At 36.8% G+C, this 21,241-nt stretch overlaps 1 protein-coding gene across 1 annotated transcript in view; it reads right to left on the bottom strand.

The window, feature by feature from the left end:
- Positions 1 to 10,075: 10,075 nt before the first annotated feature.
- The window catches only part of tmem63c (transmembrane protein 63C), a 36,479-nt gene continuing 25,313 nt past the window's right edge, over positions 10,076 to 21,241 (bottom strand). The window contains exons 13-23 of the mRNA XM_063007045.1: positions 21,039 to 21,161; positions 19,537 to 19,690; positions 19,309 to 19,415; positions 17,354 to 17,440; positions 17,117 to 17,182; positions 16,860 to 17,022; positions 16,647 to 16,752; positions 14,576 to 14,743; positions 13,478 to 13,593; positions 11,373 to 11,447; positions 10,076 to 10,694 (exon numbers count right to left, since the gene is read on the bottom strand). Of these exons, the coding sequence (XP_062863115.1) occupies positions 10,470 to 10,694; positions 11,373 to 11,447; positions 13,478 to 13,593; positions 14,576 to 14,743; positions 16,647 to 16,752; positions 16,860 to 17,022; positions 17,117 to 17,182; positions 17,354 to 17,440; positions 19,309 to 19,415; positions 19,537 to 19,690; positions 21,039 to 21,161 (1,390 nt within the window). The 3' untranslated portion in view covers positions 10,076 to 10,469. The remainder of the gene's footprint in view (positions 10,695 to 11,372; positions 11,448 to 13,477; positions 13,594 to 14,575; positions 14,744 to 16,646; positions 16,753 to 16,859; positions 17,023 to 17,116; positions 17,183 to 17,353; positions 17,441 to 19,308; positions 19,416 to 19,536; positions 19,691 to 21,038; positions 21,162 to 21,241) is intronic.

Raw genomic sequence — 21,241 nt, 5'->3', positions numbered from 1 at the left:
ATATGCGAATCAGCCCTGTGTACGGAGAGTCACACCCTGATCAGCATTATTCCTCTACTCTGTGCAGATGCCATCAACCAGCCAGCAGAGGTCGTAATTGCATCAGTTATGAGGTCCCCATCCGGCTTCCTAACCCTGTATGAACAACAGCCAAATGGATGGCAGAGCTGAAATTCGATACGATGTATTCGAAATCCAAGCTCTGGTGTGCTAGCGTGTTTTACCGCCACCTGAGCGGCACTTAAATCATAACTTAACTTAACAATTTAATTCAGTCTTCATCAGATAGCATTTTATTTTAGGTGCAGCAGATCCAGAATAAAGATTGGGGCATTGGAGCTGATGTGCAATGAATAAAGAAGTACAATTAAACAATTGGGGAGATACAATAAGTGCAATCACAATTCACAATTTAAAAAATATATTACTTACTTGTAATTTACGTGTAACTTATATGATTTTCTTCTCTTTGTAGATACTTGATGTTTAAATTTGGTCTGGGTGGCCCTAATTCTTAAGTTGCTAATTTATCCTGATTACACGATGGAGTTGCTCCAAATTGAGGTAATGGTAGTCATGGTGACGAGATCGCGACACCAGGTTACGTGTGATGCAAGCACGTAAGTGAGAGCCCTCCCGGAACCCATTCAGATTGTATTGCAGCGCCTGCAGTTCGAAAAAAAGAGCCTTAACATGAGAGTCTATGAGAGCAATTCCTGGCGATTTTCAGTTAGATTGAAATCGCCCCAAAAGGGGCGGTACTGTACGGAACACAACTCAATGCTGATTGGACTACGATATTCCGATGCAAGACAGACTCCAGAACAGTCACAGCTGTAATAGAAACATTTCTTGCCTTTCGTCCTTTGGTGGTGCGTCGCCCGATCGCCCTAAGGAACGAGCCGCCCCTGCTAAAATACTTAAGCCACTAATCAATTGTAATGTCATATTTGTGTTTAAACACATGATAAGCAGTGACCAGCAAAAAAAGCATAAACAGGTTTTAAATGCAACACATACTGGTCAGTACCAGGATAGCCAGCCTTTGCTATTTAGTCAGCAGAGTTTAGGTTGAAATATTTATTGTTGTATTTATCCAACTTAGGCACCTAGACTAAACTGCTATAGTGTTTTAATAAGCCAGTGCACACTTCACTAATAAGCTCACATTACATCAGCACTGCTCAGTTTAAACCATCAACAGATTACTATCTAGCAGCAGATACCAGCTTAGACCAGGTACTCAGGGACAAGTGACCAAGGGTGAAGCTTGAACACAGCTCCCCAGGACCCACATTGCTGCAACACAGTAACTTTAAAATTCTGGGTTTTTTTGCCTTTGTAACTGTGTAGTCATACATTTTTTAAGTGCAACTTGCCATTTTTATGACTACCATTTTTAAGTATTTTCTGCATTATATTACACATTTGTTAATTATACAGAAATTGTTACTTTCAACTTAGAGTATATTTACATAAAGCTTCAACTGAGGATAAACATTTCCATATTTTTTGACCACAGTGACTAGGTCAAAAGTGTGCAGCAAACCATTTAATTATACACTAATGACTTTATAAAAGAAAGTACAATTAGGAAAAAAACAGCAACACAGATGGCTACTGTGTTAGGTTATTTGTCACACCTTTTAAAATTTAAAGACATTTACTTTAAGACACAATCCTCTGAACTAATCACATGAGAAGTAATGCTTGAAAATGACCAAACTTATTTATGAAGTTAGGATTTAATAGCTGAAAAAAAGGCCAATAGGTCAACGAATTTAATTATCACTTCATATTTCCAAAGGCATGTGTTGCTGGAACACATGGAATATCATTTGCCTTTCTCAGTTTCATCCTCATATTCCTGGAAATTTCCATCACTTGCTACTCTGGAATATGACTTGTCTCAAGTGCTTTTTATGGCAACCTACTGTTGTGGTGGCAGTAAAAAAGAATCATGAATAAAAGGCCATGAAGCAAGTCACTGAAGCAGAACTGGTGAGTGCACATTTCATTTGGCTCACCGCTCTGTCCTGTAATATTAGCTTCTCCAATGGTAACGGACTGCGAATGCATAATTGGCAGTTCTGAGGTTTCAGCCTTGAGAAGAGGCTTTTGGCTTATTCTGTCTCAGCAGGACATTTACTTAAGGGTAGACATTTAGTTCTCAGGCATACATGACAAACCATTTTGATTCTGCTTTCCTACTCTGCAAGGGCAAAAAAAAATATTACTGAGTATACTGCTAAATGCCAAAGTTGTTCAATAACAAAATACAATTAGCATAGATTTCCAATACATTAGCTCATTTTTGAAATACAAACTCAAAGAACAAGACCGTATGGAAAATAACTAAAAGGTTCAAGTAGCCATTAATTAAGCCACTTGAGTAGTAGTCAAACGTTAACATACTGTAGTAAGAGACATGCTTGTTGTGGTACTATGCCTAGTACACACACTTTTTGTCTGAAAAATGCTAACAATTTGAGTCATTTTATCATTAGATTATTGTGGGAAGCTGTAACAGGTGGCAATGCAAGCAATTAAGCAAGCTTTTACATTGTCATGGGTATAGACATTTACTGTAATTTACTGGGCTCAGGATAACTTCTGAAAACTATTGTCACTGAACACACTGCACCGCTGCTTTAATAAATGCAATCTTAAACTCTGTTAGGCAAAGAAAAAGTCAATGCAGAAAGGACGCCAAGTTCTCTAGCCCCAAACTCATAGCAGATAAAAAAAAATAGTGGAAATGTGCTGTGGTCAGATGTGTCCGAATTTCAGCTTGCTTTCTGTAAACACGAATGTCAAGTTTCCTGAGCCAAAAAAGACCACCCATACTTTTAACGACAAAAGGTGTAAAAGCCTACATCTGTCATGGTATGTGGTTGCTGCAGTGTCCATGAAACATGTGAATTGCATATGTGATACTATTGATGCAGAGGCGTATACTGGGATTTTAGTAAGACATATGCTGCCATTAAGACAATGTCTTTTTCTGGGACTATGGTTATTTCAGGAGAATGCCAGGCCTCAACAGCACAGCATTCAAGACACAATGGGGCTTGACTGGCCTACCTATATTCCAGATCTGTCTTGTATTGAAAATGTAAGGTCTGTTCAATCATAGTTATGAATGAGAAGGCCATGACATGATGAATACACAGAAATTTAACCTTAAACTACGGTGGCCGAGAAGTGCAAAACTAATTTACATTTCAGAAAACAAAATTACAAAAAAACAAAAACAAATTTACAACGAAAGCAAAAACAAATTTACAAGTGTTTGGGTACCCAGTGTTTGTAAATTTGTTTTGGCATATGTAAAAGTGTTTCAGCACTTGTAAATTTGTTTTCGGCATATGTAATTTTGTTTTCTAAAATGTAAATTTGTTTTGCACTTCTCGGCCGCACATTTCTGACGGAAAAGGTAGGGACAATAACACCGGAAGTGCGTGTTGCTTACCTGCTGTCAATCAAACTGTTTGTCAGCGGTAAAGTGAACGGAGTTTGTGATGGTGACGATAAACAAGGTTTTGTCTAGTTTGTGGAAATCATTTTATCCAGTTGACCCGCTATTGTTTTTCTTGTGGAAAGTTTTGTGCAGATGTTTAGACGTGGCGTGTGCATCTCTATCTACCGTCCGCTCTTCTAAACATCTAAGGAATTCCCACAAGAACAACAAAAGCGAAATAATGAAAATAATTAACACAAAATGGACAAAACATTGTTTATTAGGGACGGAACATTTGATACCGAGGCTTTAAAGCTTGTTTCACTTTTGTAACACTGGACTCGGAGTGTATCGGAGCTTATATTAAAGCAGCAGAATGTGTGGGACTGATGAAGCTTTGGCGCTGTGTTTTATCTCACTCACTATATAAGAGAGGGGGGGGGGGGGCACCTTACACAGTCATGAGAACAAAGGTTTTATTTATGGTGTTTAACATTTATTATTTTTATTCTTTATAATAATAAGTCAGAACCATATTTTAGGCAAAACAACGCACTCTGCCCACTGCGCTACTCATACAGAGGTGTATTAAACAGGTTCTGCTGCTATAACCAGCGCACACACACCGTTACTAAGAATAAAAGTGAATACTACTTAATATAATTCCCTCAGTCTCCCATTGATAAAAATACGGAACAAAGCGTCCTGTATCAGTTCAATACTGAACGCGGCGTTTAGTCTCCAGATAAAGAAGGATTGTGTATTTTACAGGACGGTGGGTAACCCTGGTTTGATTGTCTCTTATATAGTGAGTGAGATAAAACACAGCACCAAAGCTTCATCAGTCCCACACATGCTGCTTTAATATAAGCTCCGATACACTGTATCAAATGTTCCGTCCCTAATAAACAATGTTTTGTCCATTTTGTGTTCATTATTTTCATTATTTCGCTTTTGTTGTTCTTGTGGGAATTCCTTAGATGTTTAGAAGAGCGGACGGTAAATAGAGATGCACACGCCACGTCTAACCGTCTGCACAAACAATCTAATAACTTTCCACAAGAAAAACAATAGCGGATCAACTGGATAAAATGATTTCCACAAACTAGACAAAACCTTGTTTATCGTCACCATCACAAACTCCGTTCACTTTACCGCTGACAAACAGTTTGATTGACAGCAGGTAAGCAACACGCACTTCCGGTGTTATTGTCCCTACCTTTTCCGTCAGAAATGTGCGGCCGAGAAGTGCAAAACAAATTTACATTTTAGAAAACAAAATTACATATGCCGAAAACAAATTTACAAGTGCTGAAACACTTTTACATATGCCAAAACAAATGTACAAACACTGGGTACCCAAACACTTTTAAATTTGTTTTTGCTTTCGTTGTAAATTTGTTTTTGTTTTTTTGTAATTTTGTTTTCTGAAATGTAAATTAGTTTTGCACTTCTCGGCCACCATATTAAACACACCTATGAACATTACTTCAATCTTAAACTGTCATAAAGTATTATTCATTTCTAACAAAGTCAAAGATTTCCTGTTTTGCATGTCAACTTTAGTAATACAGAAATATAAAAAATCTTACCTTTGCCCATCAATGTATCCTCTCTTCGCTGCATTCCAAGTCACATCCTGTGAAAAGCAAAAGTAAATATATAGCAAAAAAGTAAAGATAAAAATGGCAAAGTGTGAGTTTTAGGTACCTAGGTGTGTTACTTTCCTCTGATCACAGCCTGTAAAAATGTTTTTCCTGTATCTGTGTGGGTTCCCTCCGGATATTCCTGTTTATTCTAACCTTCCCAAGATTTGCAACGGTGCATGCGTTAAATATTCTAAATTGCCCCTAGATGTCAAAAAATGAGTGTGTGGTGTACTGGGGTGGATTTGCACCCTGTCCAAGGTGTACGTCTCCCTTGTGCCGTGTTTCCAGTTAGCCGCCTGTTTTGACTTTGACCAGAGTAAATTAGTCAGTGAAAATGAATGACACATGCATTATGTTCTCACAGTCCTGCAAATGTTAGCATTAAAACTTTATAGCTCTAAGAATCTGTGTTCTAATTTTTGCTTGTGGTTACTGTGATGGGTGGTGTTCTCGTCACAAAGATTACCTCTGGGTACCACTGTTTCCTTTAGCAATACTTAAACATGTCAGTAGATGGACTGGCTACTTGAAATGCCCCTAGGTGTGACTAACAATGGAATGCCCAGCAAAGACAGTGTGTTCTGATTTTGCACAGTGCTTCTAAAAGTGGCTTTGTACCAATGTGACTCCTTTTAAAATTTAGCAGCTACACAATTTGACAATGCTCTTAGCATCAAATCTTCTAGGGCTGAAGGAGAGCGAGATTGGAGAGGCAAGAGAAGGTGCAGGATTTATACACTAACTGCAGGATGTTATATACAGTACTAACACTGAACCTAAATCGCTAAGCTCTGGCAGGTCAATGTTTGCACACTGGTCTCTAACACAAAAGTTTTTAAAAGTAAGACTGTAGGTGTTTCTGACATGAAAAAAGCCACCATTCATCAATAGCTGATATAACCACATAAACAAGGGAATACTGTGGCAAACATTTGTCAAGCACTACAATATGGAGTAAGATTCACACATGCCACATAAAACTTTACTGTGCAAAAAAGAAGTCTTATGTTAACCAGGTCCACATGCTGCACACATTACAAGAAAGAAGAGGGTACGGGAATGCAGGAATGGATTTATATTAACAAATAAAAAGTTGTTGATTAGACAAAACATGAAATATCTTGGGTTCATACTGTCTGCAATGAAATAAAAGTCAAAGTACATTTAAGAAACACTTTTTATGTGCATTTTCTATACTGGGGTTATAACTAAATACACTGGTTTTATACTGGAAAAGAAAATTGACCATAGTTCAATATTTACCAGATTTAGTTTATTTTCTGCTCCTGTAGTAAAGTAAGATGCATTAGAGCTGGTACAACAACTCACCCTGCAATGCAATTCCTGTTTTAACTAACACATTCCACATACCACAACTGGGCAAATAAAACAAACTATACACATCAGATGTTAGTACAAACCCCATTCCTGAAAAGTTTAGATGTTTTGTAAAACACATTAACAAGAAGAATTTGTGATTTGTTAATTTTCTTAAATGTAATTTTTGACACACAATAAAAAGTTGGGACAGAGGAAAAATAAGAGAAAAAGTTACAGCGTTTCACAACAAGCAGGTGAGGGAATCATGTTTGGGTATAAAAGGAGAATCCACCAAAGGATCACTAATTACAAGCAATGACAGATTGTGGCTCTCCACTTTGTGTCAAACGTCTGGAAAGAATTGCCAATCAGTTCAAATAGAACATTTCTCAGGGTAAGATTGCAAATGATTTAGTCTTTTACCATCTACTGTTCATAATGTTGTGAAAAGATTCAGGGAATCTGGAAATATCTTATTTTATCAGTTTATGTAGAGCAAAGTCCATGATTATTTCAGCAAGAAATTCAAGTCAAGTTAAATTTATGTGTATAGCACTTTATACAATAGACATTGTCTCAAATCATCTTTACAGCATTCAGAACTGGCCTGAAATCGCATTTTAAGCAAGCATGGACAAGAATTCCTCTTGCGAAACTGTAACAATTAGTGTCCCAAGTTCCTATTTTGGAGTGTGTTAAAGGCATCAAATTCTAAGTGTGTTTATATTTGTAAAATACAACGATCAGTAAAAAAAAAAAAAAGGATTTTCTTTCTTTCTACTTTTTCAGTTAAATAAGAATTCAAGATAATTAACAAATCACAGATTCATCTTTTTATTGTGTTATACAAAACGTCCCAACTTTTCTGGAAATAGGGTTTGTAAATAGAGTCAGAATAAATGTATTATAATTTAATTAATATTCAGTCATCATTCAGCCTTAAGAGAACTGTATAGTTTTTAAAATGTTTGCTGTTATACAGCTGAAACAAATAAATGTATACACAAATATCATTTCTGGAAAAGTTGGCCCATGTTATAAAATGCATTAAAATAATGTTTAACATTTTTCCTGTTAATTACACATTTTAATCATGTTAAAGGTCAGAAATCATTGTACTTATTTCAGTTTAAATGTTCTGTCATTTAAAGCTTTGGTCAGTTTGGATCATCACAGATTCTTGTTTTTAGTGAATATCACAAAATGTCATAACTTTTTTTTTTTTTAATGCATTTTCTCCCCATTTTTCCTTCCGATTTAGCACACTCAATTTTGTCTTCCGCTGCTGATGGATGCCAGATTGCATCTGAGGAGAGCACGTCACTGTACATGCCTCTTTCGACACGTGCACAGCCCTCCTCTTCTCGCCCATGCATTCTGCACAGGCGTCTCTTCTGCCAATCAGGGACCTTACACAGCATATGACGACCCACCCACCCACACATAGTCCGGCCCCCACCCTGCAGATACGGTGGCCAATTAGTATCTGCTGCAGGCACTGCCAATTATGCCCGCTAGATGGCGCCCAGCCGACCGGTGGCAACACAGTTTCAAACCGCGGAGTTCAGAAACTCAGTGCTGGTGTGCAAGCGGAATATCCCGCTGCGCCACCTGGGCTCCCTTCATTACTTTTTTTGTAGATGTTGTGCTTTATAAGTGTTTCTGTTTTTTCCATTTAGTGCTATGTTGATCACTGTGTATGTAGCTCAGTAAATGAAATATTAATATTTGGCACTTTTTCTGCTCTATTGTCACCAGTTCATGCAGCATATCACAGGCCATGCTGGATTGTCAAACATTTAAAATATATTTGTTTTCTCTCAGATCTCTCATCAAGGCACAGCACGGGAGCATAATATAAACCACAATTCATTAACATTCATTTTGGCAAGAAAACTCCTCCCAAACCTGTCATTATCAATTTTTAAAAGCAATAGAAGCAAAGAGCATAGTACAAAACCTTACAAAGAGCTTTAGTGTGTTACAGAAGCTAGACCAACACTTCTCACATTCCAGAGCACTGTAGACTGAATCAGGTTATGTGTAACAAGGTAGATTTGCTTAAAACATGCAGTGTTGGAGGGCAGAAAACATAAGAATTAATTTTATACTCACTAACATAAGCAGTTATTTACTTTCAGTTGATTTTCTATTGACCTAGCTGTGCTGTGAAAGATATTTCCTCTCTTTCTGATGGACTTTGTTATTGCATATTTGTCAGACTAAATGATTTCAGATCATTAAACAGAACCTGACATATGAAAATACAATATGAACAATATGAAAATACTTTTTGTTAAAAGATAACTTTCAACTTGGTTACTTTATCAACCCGTTTAGCAAGTTTAATTTGTTAGCCAGTTTGGTCTTTTGAACACAGAGATGCTTGATTTTAGCCATGTAGAATTTATATTTCACTTATTATAAACTCCAAAAGAGCTTAATTATTAGTCTGGAAAGGGTAACAAAGCCATTTCTAAGGCTGGTACAACTGTGGAGAATGTAAGGTCAGCTGAAGCTAGAGTGGCCTATTCAAAGTCTGAATAAAAATGTTGTCATGAATATTGTGTTTTGAAGTAGTTCTTTAAAAATAAGCAAGCAAATATTTACCTACTGACTAGTTAAAGGACTAATATAAATTACATAAAACATTTAGCTTAGCCATTGCTTCTGAAGTTGATGCAACAGGTTATTAAGTTCGCTTACTTGTTATAATGGTAACCTTGTTTCCTAAATACAAAATGTGTTACAAAATGTGTGGGAATTTTATCCAAGTCGTCTTTGTGTAATATGTTTTGTTTAATGATCTAAAATCATTCAGTGTAGGAAATATGCAATATCAGAGGCAAATAAAATTAAGTTTTTTTCTGCACTGTACATTGACTACATAGCAAAACAGTTAAAACCTTAAAATGACATATATTTTTAATATACCTGTTTACCATCTCATTTCAACACTATATGGTTACTTCAGAGCTTTTAAGTGTATTCCAAGTTTTGGTCAGGGCTTTCTGCTGGTCGAGTACCTCCACAACCATTCATTGGAGAACTGATGGACCTACTCCATCCAAACTAAGACACAAAGCTGTAAGTGCACACAGTTGTAAGCACAATTTTGTAGGCACACAATTCTCTGAAATTGTAACATGCATCCAAAGCATTAAGACTTCCCTTCATTAGATTTAAGAGAGCCCAAGCAATCTAACACATCTTATGCCATTTTTAACCAAAACTACAGCTGGTACTATCTGCCAACACCAGAAGTATATTTTAGACTACCAGTTTATAAGGTTTGCTTCATTCTTGGGCTTGTGCCTTGCAATTACCTAATTCAAAAAAAACTTTGCTACTGTTAGGTATTCACATTTCCTATGGTTGGGTGGGTTGTTGTTCCTAGACTTTATGTAGCAGTGCAATGGCAAAATGACATAAAGACTTTCCATAAAAGTGCTACTATAAATCTGAACTCTTACTTAATGCAAAACCCAAACAAAACCCTTTTCTAACAGAATATGTCCAGTCACTTGGCTATAATGTTAATAATAATAATAATAATAAAAAGTTACCCCTTTAAAGAAAATACAAATAGCAAGTAAAAACAATAAAATATAACTGTTAACATATTGAAATAAATTCATTTCCCTGTTCAATTTTAGCAGAATCTTTCATTGAAAGACATCTTCTCAGTTCACTTATTTGTAGTCATACTGAGCAGGCACAGAAAAACACAGAGTGTGGAAATGACCTTAGAGTTTGGTGAAGAGGAGGAAATGCTGCTTCAAAGTACAAGGTCCAGTTTTTCATACTTCAGTCAGTGCCAGATGCCATAAGCCAGAAAAACCAAGAAAAATAGAAAAGAAGAGAAAAAGACAGACTGCTATACAGAGAGAGAAAAACAGACAGGCTGGGTGGCCACAAACTGGCCCTGATCAAGTTCTGTAATGTTTTTGGAGAAAAAAAAGGGAAATGCAGCATTGTGCCTCTGGCTATGGTGACTTGAGGCAGGTGGCTTTTGTTTTGCTGGTAGTGAGGAGTGTGGGTCATTTGTGGTTTACTGGGCTGTCCATCAAATTGCTGGAGCAGGAGGGGCCAGGTGTGTCTTCAAGCTCTGTCTCCACTGTCTCCTCCATATGTTTTCTTGTAGCTCCTTCTTCCTCAGGCTCCACAGACTGGCTGTTTCCCATAGCCCCATAGCTCTGGTGTGCAGGAGAGGGCATGGGTGTCAGAGCCAGTTCTGGTTCCATCAAGACTGATGCTATGAAGAGCTGAGCAGAGGAAGAAAAACTATTGTCAGATTTATATCCAGCGCTTGGGTAGATTAAAATGCAACTGTGTGGCTGCATTAAAAATCAGTTGTAAAGGCTTGTTTATAAATGCAATTTTATTTAGGAAGTCATACTGCATTGATTATACCTTGTACCTCTTACCACTTAAAATGTGCATACATTCTAGTGTTAGATCTGTCTTTGTTATTATTATAGTTGTGCATTTTTTATGAGCTGCCTTGCTGGCTCCATATTTTTCCACTATAACAAATATTCAAATGCAGTGTGACAAAAGTGGTTTCTCCAAGTCATTTGTTATTATGCAATTAACTCAATTATAAAAATCAATGGGCATAACCTGAGTGCCAATAAGCTTGGCTAGAGCGTATAATTACAAAAACATTTATAAGGTTAAACAATAAATGATATCCCCTCACTGCTTTCTGTTGGCATTTTACCCACTGAACAAGCTTTTTTTTAAATTGGGTTTGTACTTTTGGTCATACAATGTATGTAAACAGACGTGGACAGTCATCTTAAGTGATTAATATATTCATTATGCAATATGCATATTGTTTAGGGGAGTACACAGAAGGGAGGACTAAAAGGGACTTCGTAGGGACTAAGAGGGCCTTAAAATAATAATAATAAAAAAAGCAATTGATGACAAGCAGATACATTAGCAGTGGCCGTGGAGGACACAGTGCTTCTCTCAGTTTCACTGTAGGCTCCTTCTGTAGTCTGATCAGACATCTGAAATATATAAGTAGGGATAAAAAGCAATGAATTTGGACAAGAAAGTGCCATGGAACAGCAATATTAAACAGTAACAAAAACTAATTACTACAAGTGATGTGTTAAATAAAATAGATGCAAAATATATTTTCTTGATAGCCCTCAAATATTTAGATGTTATGCAATGAAGCCATATTTTTGAGTACTATTGTTTCCACTTTAAGCATTTACATTCCACACTAAGTACTCCTTCAGCAGTCTGTGCTATAGCAGGGATATATAGGGTGTGTTAGAAAAGCTAGGGAGCTCTCTACATAGACAGCATTTTACGTCATCCTATGCGCACTCCTGAGAATGAGGCTGTTCGAAATCCTAGATGCCTTAATATGCTGTCTAGTTAGGCATCTTGAAATTTCAATGTTATTTTGACTCAAGAACGAGTGAGCATTGGAAGCGTCCTTAGTGATCAAGGCAATCCCAGCATTCAGTGCGACAGCTCTTCTCTTACAGAAAAATAAAAAAAACATGGCTGACGGTGCAGAGAAACGAACAGAAAGTTATTTTCAAACATAAATAAATTATTATTGATTTTTAACTTGTATAAACTTGCACAAGTGTCGTTTATTTGCAAGTTCGGGTTCGTCAGCAAATTTAACCGTTTTCGGTACACGAAGGGAGATGTTAGTTGACATGCTAGCGCGCTGTGCCACCCCATCCCATTGGTTTGAATGGCAAGATGCTAACTGTGTTAGCTTAGTAAGTAAAACCCGATGTTATCGCTGTCTAAGTAGCGTGTTTGAATAACCTGCCCTATAAGTCATTGACTTATTAGAATTCTCTCTACTTAGGCAGCTGCCTATGTAGGCAGTAATACAGCAAGGCAGCTTCCTAGGTTTTCGAACACACCCATAATGTCACTATGATGTCCTTACTTTGTGACTAGCTGCCATCATAATACTGCCTTTAATGTTGTCCTGTGGGTGCCTCAGTACTTGCCAAAAGTAACGTAACTTGTGGGACTTAATGTGGTTCTATGGCTCCTATTCTGTTCTGGCCATCTTGTAAATGTGTTCAGTAGTCCTCATCTTCCTCTATGAGATTTTCAGCATTTTCAGATTTTTTCTTATTCTCTTTCTCAAAAACCTGAATGCTCTTTCTTCACTGTCCAGACTTTATATCTATCTGTGGCTACTGGCCAGACCAAGGTTTTCTTGATGATGGTGCTAATTAAACAATTGACGTTTCATATTCTTGTCGATTCAACCATCACTTCCATGCCTATTGACATTCTTGACTTTATTTCACCAGCACATTCTGCAGTTCTACTCTACTAGAACACTTGATCTCTTCCTTCAGTGGTGATGGTTCCTTTTGTTCAACATCAATCTGTATGTTCTCTGCTTCACCACTGTACAATTCTTCATCGTCTATCCATCTCCTTCTTTGGCTCGACAGGTTTCTTTCCATTTATGTCCTTGATGGCTTTAATTTGAGACTTGAACGGTTTGGTGAGCTTCTTCATCTGTAACACATGTCAACTGTTGCATTTCCTTTCAGCTCACTGCATAATGAATTCAACTCAGCTTATTTATCTATGCTGAGCATCATCTGCACTTCACACAGAATTTTTATGTATTCACCAGGCTTTCTTTTTATCCACTTAAAGGTGACCCTGGAAATCCAGTTCTTGCATGTATGCAGTTCTTCTGTACGGTTTCTTTTTAACAGCATTAAGCATGACATCCTTCATCTGCTGCCACAGTCTGTCTGGTGTGTATAATGATATACACTGTTTACCCCTACATTTTTGCCTTTAAAGTTCTGTTCATCAAGATATAGCAAATATATTGGAGCTGTGCTGTAAAATATCGCTAAACAGTGCAGCTTACCTTAAATCCACCTAAAGTCAATAAGCATTGTAATTGTAATTCATTGCAGGTCTTTTGAATCTCACACTTCTGTGCATGAATAAATGAAAAAAATTTTTTTTCCATGAGCAATATTCTACTTTTGCACTAATGCCTGGATAACCAAGAATCATGGCTTACCTGATAGCTGGTTGATTTGTCCAGCTGTAATTTTTTTAGACATAGCCCAAAGAAAGAGAGAATGATACAGAGGAGTAAAGAGATAAATGTAAAAAAAGTGATGGGTTGCAATGGACCTAAAATAGAAGAAATACATCAATCAATTAACAGACAATTCAAAGTTTTTTTTAAAGGTTTAAATGTTTTTACTGTTTGCAGCTATCTTTAAGCAGTAGATCTTTCTGAAAATATTTCTTGGGTCACTATCATTTTAAAAGATAAACTGTCTTAGTTTGTGTGCACTCTGAGGGACGTTTTCTTCAAGCTTATTCCTGCACTTGCCTGCATTCATTTAACTCGACTCCTTCACAGTTGCAGAGACGCACCCACAAAGCTGCCACTGCCATGTTTAATGCAAGGGTGGTAATTTTCAGGTGATGGGCAGTGCCTGTTTATTGCCAGACATAATGCTTTCTGTTCTAAGAGTTCAGAGTTCATCATATCAGATGAGAGAATCTTTTTCCTCATGTTTCCAGTGTCATTTACATGCCATTTAGCAGCCTTTCACTCAACAGTGGCTTGCCACTCTGTTATAAAGGCCTGATTGTTGGAGTGCTGTAGAGATAATTATAGACGTAGTCCATCCAATAGGTACTCACAGCCCTCCACAGGACTTTTGGAGCACTGGGTTCTTTCTTACCTCCCTGATCAAGGCCCTACTTGCCATAACACCCAATTATGCCAAATGGCCAAATTCTTAGAAGGTTAAATGTTGTACCAAGATTCTGTCATTTCACAATTATTGATGTCACTGTAGTCCTGGTAACACAGACAGCCCCTTGGACTTCATGGCTTGTTTTTTGCCCTGACAATGTGGAGTAACTATGGGCCATGTTGCGTGTGCCTTTTAGTGGACTCCAGTTAAGTTCCAGACACATCTCAAGAAAATTTAAAACACACAGAATGTACCTGACGACAATTTGGAGTGCCACAGCAAACATCACTTAAAAATGTTTTCATTTCAGCATTACTGGTCCATTCAAAATCAAACTCAACACAATAAGTGTGCAAAAAGTCAAAGAGATATGAATACTTTCTAAATGTATTTCAAAGTCTTACCGAGTCGAAGCACAGAGAAGAAGAGCAGCCAGAACATGCAGAGAATGGGTGCAATGAGCACCTGCCTAACAGCGGCTGAGTGGATCTTCTGGCTCAGCTTTGTGGGGATATAGGCATAGTAGATGTTATAGCGATCTACCATGTGCTTCAAAATCAGATACAACAGCCCTAAAGTAGGTAGACCACAGAAATTACAAATTTGAATCACCTCCTTATTAAAACTCTATACAACTACATTTAATGTGATTAATGTGAACACAAATTTAATTACAGTAACATACACTATGAAGACTGATGAGGACTCGCAAATTAAAAGGATAAGGGTAGTCTGTCGGGTACATGATATTACTCAGGTGTGCAGTTTAATCTGACAGCACAGCCCAAAAGTGGAAAACAGATGCCAACTGAACTCAGTAGCAAGGTAGAAATGATGATTGTGGATTGCAGGATAGTAAATAAACAGTCATAAAGTGTGCTGGTGACAGAGCAGGTGTGGAGTGGGCGTCTGGCTCTCGGCTAGACGGCTCAGAGAGTCTGGAAGACTAGAGTGGCGTTCACACCTCGCGGGCACCTCACGTTACACTGAGATACTGTCAGCGATACGGCTCAGACGCCCACGCAGCACACACTCTGCGGAGAAGAAGAACTAGAGGACAGGAACAGAGCAAGGCAGTATAGATCTAGAAAAATATGATTTAAAAAGATGGATTGAAGAAAAGAAATCTAAAAAATGAGAAAAAGGTCATTAAAATGAGAGGATGGACATTAGGGAAATAAAAGATAGAACATAGCCAGCTTTGGAAAGAGCAATTCAATTGAAAAGAAAACTACACGAGGCTTGGAGAGTTATATACAGCTTGGTGTAACAAGTATTTAAGTATTAAAGTATTGTTATCTGCATTTATCCACTTCAAATTTAGACTTTGTAAATATAAAAACATATGTATTTACAAGCAGAAACAAATAGTTGTTAAAATAAATCATGGGGAAAAACATCAAGTATTAAATTAATATGGGATAAGAAAATATTAGTTTTTTACTGCTTTATAATGGTTTTGATTCCTCTTTTTTCTTTTTTTCTTTTAATTCCCCAGGTTTACAAGAGTACATTTTTATGGACTCAATTTTGATGGATTTCAATCAGGAGATTAACTAGGCCAAGCAAGAATTATCACTGTTTGCAAAAAACTGTCTTTAGTTATATATTGGCTGTTGGTTTGGGTTTGTTGTTTTAGATAAAAATTCTAAAAGTTCCTCTCTGACAGAAAACTAAATCTGGCAAAAAGAAGAACGGCATTTCACACGTGACTGTACACCATTTATGTTTCCTTAGTAGGATATAATGTCCTTGCACCATTTGCTAAAAAGCATCCCCATATTATGATGCTTTCTTCTTTATACTTCACTCTGGGTATGGTTTACTCATAATTATTTCTTTCAAAAATGATAAGATCACTTATTTCCAAAAAGGTCCATTTTTTTACCATTGTTGTGAAATATAAGCATTATTGTGAAGTTTAGGCTTCTCTGTGCTACAATTTTAAGGTTTTGCTTGAAGTGTAGGCTATGATAATGTGCAGTTTACTTTCGTACAGTTTACATTGTTCAACTTGTAATTCTTTCTTTATTTAGGTAGTTACCTTCTTAATCCCAATTCTTAGTGGACATGTGGAATCTTGTGTAGCACATTTTTGGAAAACTTCTTCGCCATGACATGTTGCATGAAATCTTCCTAACCAATGGCATCAACTTTTTTTAATGAAATGAGGTGCAATTGTTCTAAAACTTTTTTTTTTTTAATTTACAGCATTAATATTGAACTGTTATTGGCTTTTAATGTTTATTTTTATATGTACACTCTATTGCCAAAAATGTTGACACAACTTCTGAGTTCAGGTTCAGTTCACCCATTGCTATATAATATTATATACAATTAATTGCATAAAATAAATTATATGCTTGCAATAATGTGCAGGATTTATGCTTTTCTTTATAAAAATAATTAATAACCATTTACATAAAACTTAATTCGCAAAATTGATTTATTGTTTATTTATACATGCTGACTTACCAAAAGGTGCAATGATGGGGCAGGTGATGCTATAGGTCATACTGACAGAAAGGATGCACATATTCCAGGCATATTCTAATCCAAACTGAAACTCATAAGCTTGACTCTGCAAAGTAGGACAGCATAGTCCTACTATTTAGTGTAGTTAAATACAACGTTTTTTTAAAGATTGGTCTTTTATGGTTCAGAGCTGTAGCTAAAGGAAGTACTCACTCGTTTAACATGGATACGTTCAGCCTTAGATCTAGCAAAGCAGAGGCGTAGGGAGTATACCAGCAGCGAAGGAATCCTCAGCAGCTCCATTGCAGTGCCAATCAGACTTGATGTGATTACGTAATTTACAAAGAATGCTCCATTATCAGGCAGGAACACACATCTAAAATAATAAACATTACAAGTAAGAAAAATAGTATACACTCAAGTTTAAATCTATATAATCAATTACACTGTAATTAATTGATTTGACTCACTGGAACTTTATATCTTTCTTATACAAAAAGTGAATGTCAAAAAGCCACCTGAAAAACAAATCCAAACTACAGAACAGACACACAAGTTAGATCAATTCATGTCTTACACATAATAATTAATTATTTCTTAAAATACACAGCTCATAAAATTACGATGACACTTGATGATGACACAAAATCCACATTGGATCTCAATAAATATTATTATTAATATTATTATTATATTATTAAATATACCTGGAAAGGCCAAGAGAGGGTAGAATTATGACCATAAAGACCAGTAGTAGAAAGCATTTATGCATAGTAATCTGATTCTCACTTGACCTGAAAAAATGAGATAAACATCATGATCAGCTTGATTTACACTACTGCCTTGACCTGTTTTCTATGACGCCAACTAATGAGAAGCCCCGCAGTCCCAATACCATTGTGTATGCAAGTAACCAACATAGGCTTAATTTACTAAAACATTTAACCTTCTACACACTGGCGAGAGATCTTTCTGGGGGTAGGTTATGTGTCAATTAAATTTTCTTCTCAGTGCTCCTTCTTTGCTCTCACGTGGTAACTGTGTAAAGCAGTCCTATATCCTAAATGTAATCACCAGTGATACTTTATACAATCTTTGCTACACCACCATGGAGACACAAGTTTAGGTCTTAGTGAACCCTCCTGCTGGTTATGTCTGAGAAAAAAAAGCTGCATCTGCAGCAGTCTGCAAAATACAGAGAGTAATACAGAAAGTATAGGATGTTCCTGCATATATGGTAATGCTTTTTGAAGAAATCTGCCACTGGTCTATAGTAAAATAGTGCCACAAGTTAGCACGTGCCTCCACTAAAGTGTGTGTAGCTGTCAGCCAATCTTTTTGTGTGTTCGTGCATGTGACTAGTTTCATGGTGAATTGAATGTGACACAATAAGGAGGAGAAAAGAAAGAGGAGAAAGAGACAACCCCAAAATAAACATATAAAGGTGTTCCAATTACTGAGTCACAGAAAACATACAGTTATAGAAATCAGCTGTGGTATACATGTGATTTATAAGAAAGGAAATCTTTGACAATGACTGCAAATGTATTGTACACATAGCATGTATTTATAATTTTTGATTATTAAATAATGCGATAAATTGGTAATAAATTGGTTAAGGTACTGGACTAGTAATTGAAAGGTCACTGGTTCAAGCCCCACCACTGCCAGGTTGCCACTGTTAGGCTCTTAAGCAAGGCCCTTAACCTTCAATTGCTTGGACAACACACTGCCAAAATATTGCAAGTCGCTTTGTAAAAATGTAAAATGAAAAAAAAAAAAAATTTAACCACAGCATTTCAGAAACTAGCTTCTTGGTTACATTTATAATGTCTAACGTGACCAAAACCATATTAAACAGTGCCAGGTTTGTGTGCTTTAAATGTTTTTATTAGCAGAGCTCACGTAGAATCATTACATCTACAAAAAAGGTGTGGGATATAAATGCACAGCTGCACTCTAAGGCTACCACTGTGCATTCACTACTCTCTTATTGTCATCACTATGACAACAAGACTGAAGAGGTTAGCAAAGTGTGCGGCTGATTGACACACACACACACACACACACACACACACACACACACACACACACACACACACACGAAAATAGAAGGTGTGTGAATGTATGATTAGTGGGGTGGGGTAGGATTGGAATCGACTATGATGCAATATGTTTGAGCCTTACACATGTCACTGCAATATAACAAGCAGAAAACAGACTTCCGCTGACTATAGCATCTATGTACTGTACCCTAACCAGTGAAGGTCTAATGTGTTAATGTTGCAAATAATTTTAGGTACTGGCTTTAACAGTGAAGTACACATATAGGAACAGCAGGTACTTGATTTGGTTTTTGATGAATTATTCTGCCTAGTATTGCATGGTTCCAGTCATCTAAGCAATTACCGTGCTTTGCTGCTGCATCTGAACATTTGGTAGTGTTTTTTTAAGGTTACTACTCTATATGGTCAAAAGTATGTAGACAGTCTTTTCAGAACAGTGGTGGCTGCTGAAGATACTAATGGCTCCATATTATGCCCATGGTTTTCAAGTCCAACAAGCTCTTGGCCAGGTGTATGCATACTTTTGACCATACACTGTTTATGGTACTAGACTATGATTTTTTAAAAATTATTATTTGAAAGCAATTACTTTATACCTGGTCCAGTGATACTCAAAAAAGGCAGAGTAATAGACGATGAAAGGCAGCAGAACAGAAAATGCCCACAGGAGCAAAGTGGGGAAGAACTGTGTGATAACTGGATTCTGAAGAAAAGAAGAGAGGGAATATTAAAAACCCTGTGGTGATTAACAGTGCCAATTAACAGAGGCAGTCTTACAGTATAAAAAAAGACAATATAAAAAGGGGACTCTAGTACAGACTCACCTGAAGGCTTTCTACAGGTCGTGTGACATTAAATTTGTCCATAGTGTTGACAATGATGGCAGGAGTGGTGAGAAAAAATAGGAGGAGAAAAAGAAGAATGTTGAGCAGGACACATCTGAGCCACCAGTGAGAGCCACTTACAGACAGATTTTCCCTGCAAAAAAAAAAAGAAAAAAAGAAAAAAAATCGTCTATTCCTACACTTTATCAGTGTAACAAATATGGCTGCCACTCTGCAGGACTTATAAAAACCCAGTTTTCAGAAACATTGGGTCATTTTGTAGATTTCCAATGTTTTCACTGATTAACTTTATTGTATTTTGTAAATATAATCACATTTCAGATTTGATGCCTGCAACACAAAAAGTTAAGGCAGAGGCATGTTTAGCACTGTGTTCACCATCACCTTCCCTATTAATAAGACTTTTTAATGGCTGCTGAACAGTCTGTGGTCGCCATTGTCTGATTCTCCTTCATGATGCACCATACATTTTCAATAGAACCATACATTTTCTGGACTGCAGGCAGGCCAGTCAAGCACAGTCAAGTCTTTATAAAGCCACATTGTTGCAGCACATGCAAGATGAATCCTGGAATCATCTTGCTGGAATAACCATGGACTTCTCATGAGATGATGTTGCCTTGATGGTAGCATATGTCTCTCTAAAATCCCAATAAACACCTTTACATCAATGGAACCTTCACCCATATACAAATCACCCATCATTCATTCTTATACTGACAGTAGCACATTACAAACACCAGGTACTTTTATAAATAAACAGTATGTATTTATGAAAATAAACAAATATATGTTGAAGAACAAAACTGACTATAAAGGGCAAACACTACAAATGTTTACAAGTGGTACTTTGTTGCAAAGCAGTTGCTGGCATTTACAGCTAAGTTATAACACAATCACATATGTATTTATTATATCATTACCCAGAGAGACATAAAACAGAACAAAACCATCATCACAAACATACGCAACACTCACATACACACACAATTATTATATAAGGCTCCCACAGAGGCCGTACACGCAAACTTGGAGCTCTGCAGAGAAGGAGCCATAATGAATTGAATTCCGCCTTTTTAATCAAGTTTAAATGGACTGGAATAAAATGTACTCGGAAGAAAAACATGATATTAACTAAGGTTCAGTACTTTATTCATCTACTGAAATTAACTCAGCACTGTAATCAGAGCTTCTTCAAAGGAAATACATACATAGCAGATTCATCTACAAAATATTTATAAACCTCCATTTTATTTACAGTAGCTTCTTAAATGCTGTATTTTTGCTCTATTAGGTCAAATGTATTCCCATATGAAAATCTGGGAAGACTGAAATCTTTGCTTTAGATTAATGATGGCTGTTGTAGTGTGATGTATTGTATTTTTTTATCTGATTAAACCAGCAAGGCCTTGAATTTTAATGACAACAAATAAATGTCTGATAAATAAATGTGCCCCACTGTTTTTGCTTCATATACGTACCAAATTATGTCATTGGGAGCAGGGGCATAGCGGACACCCCACTGGTGTGAGTGCACTACTGTGGAGATACTGGACTGTTGCAGTCTCCGTCGGCAGCATGACCTCCTGTAGTCCTTTACTATGCTGCACAAACACAAAAGACATTTTACATTTATTTTACATTTATAGCCAAACTGAGATATTTAGTGAATTATATTAACAAG

This window comes from Trichomycterus rosablanca, chromosome 13 (genome assembly GCF_030014385.1).
Source record: "Trichomycterus rosablanca isolate fTriRos1 chromosome 13, fTriRos1.hap1, whole genome shotgun sequence".
Taxonomy (NCBI): Eukaryota; Metazoa; Chordata; class Actinopteri; order Siluriformes; family Trichomycteridae; genus Trichomycterus; species Trichomycterus rosablanca.
Note: the sequence above shows the minus strand (reverse complement) of the source record. Positions and strands in the feature narration are given on the sequence as shown.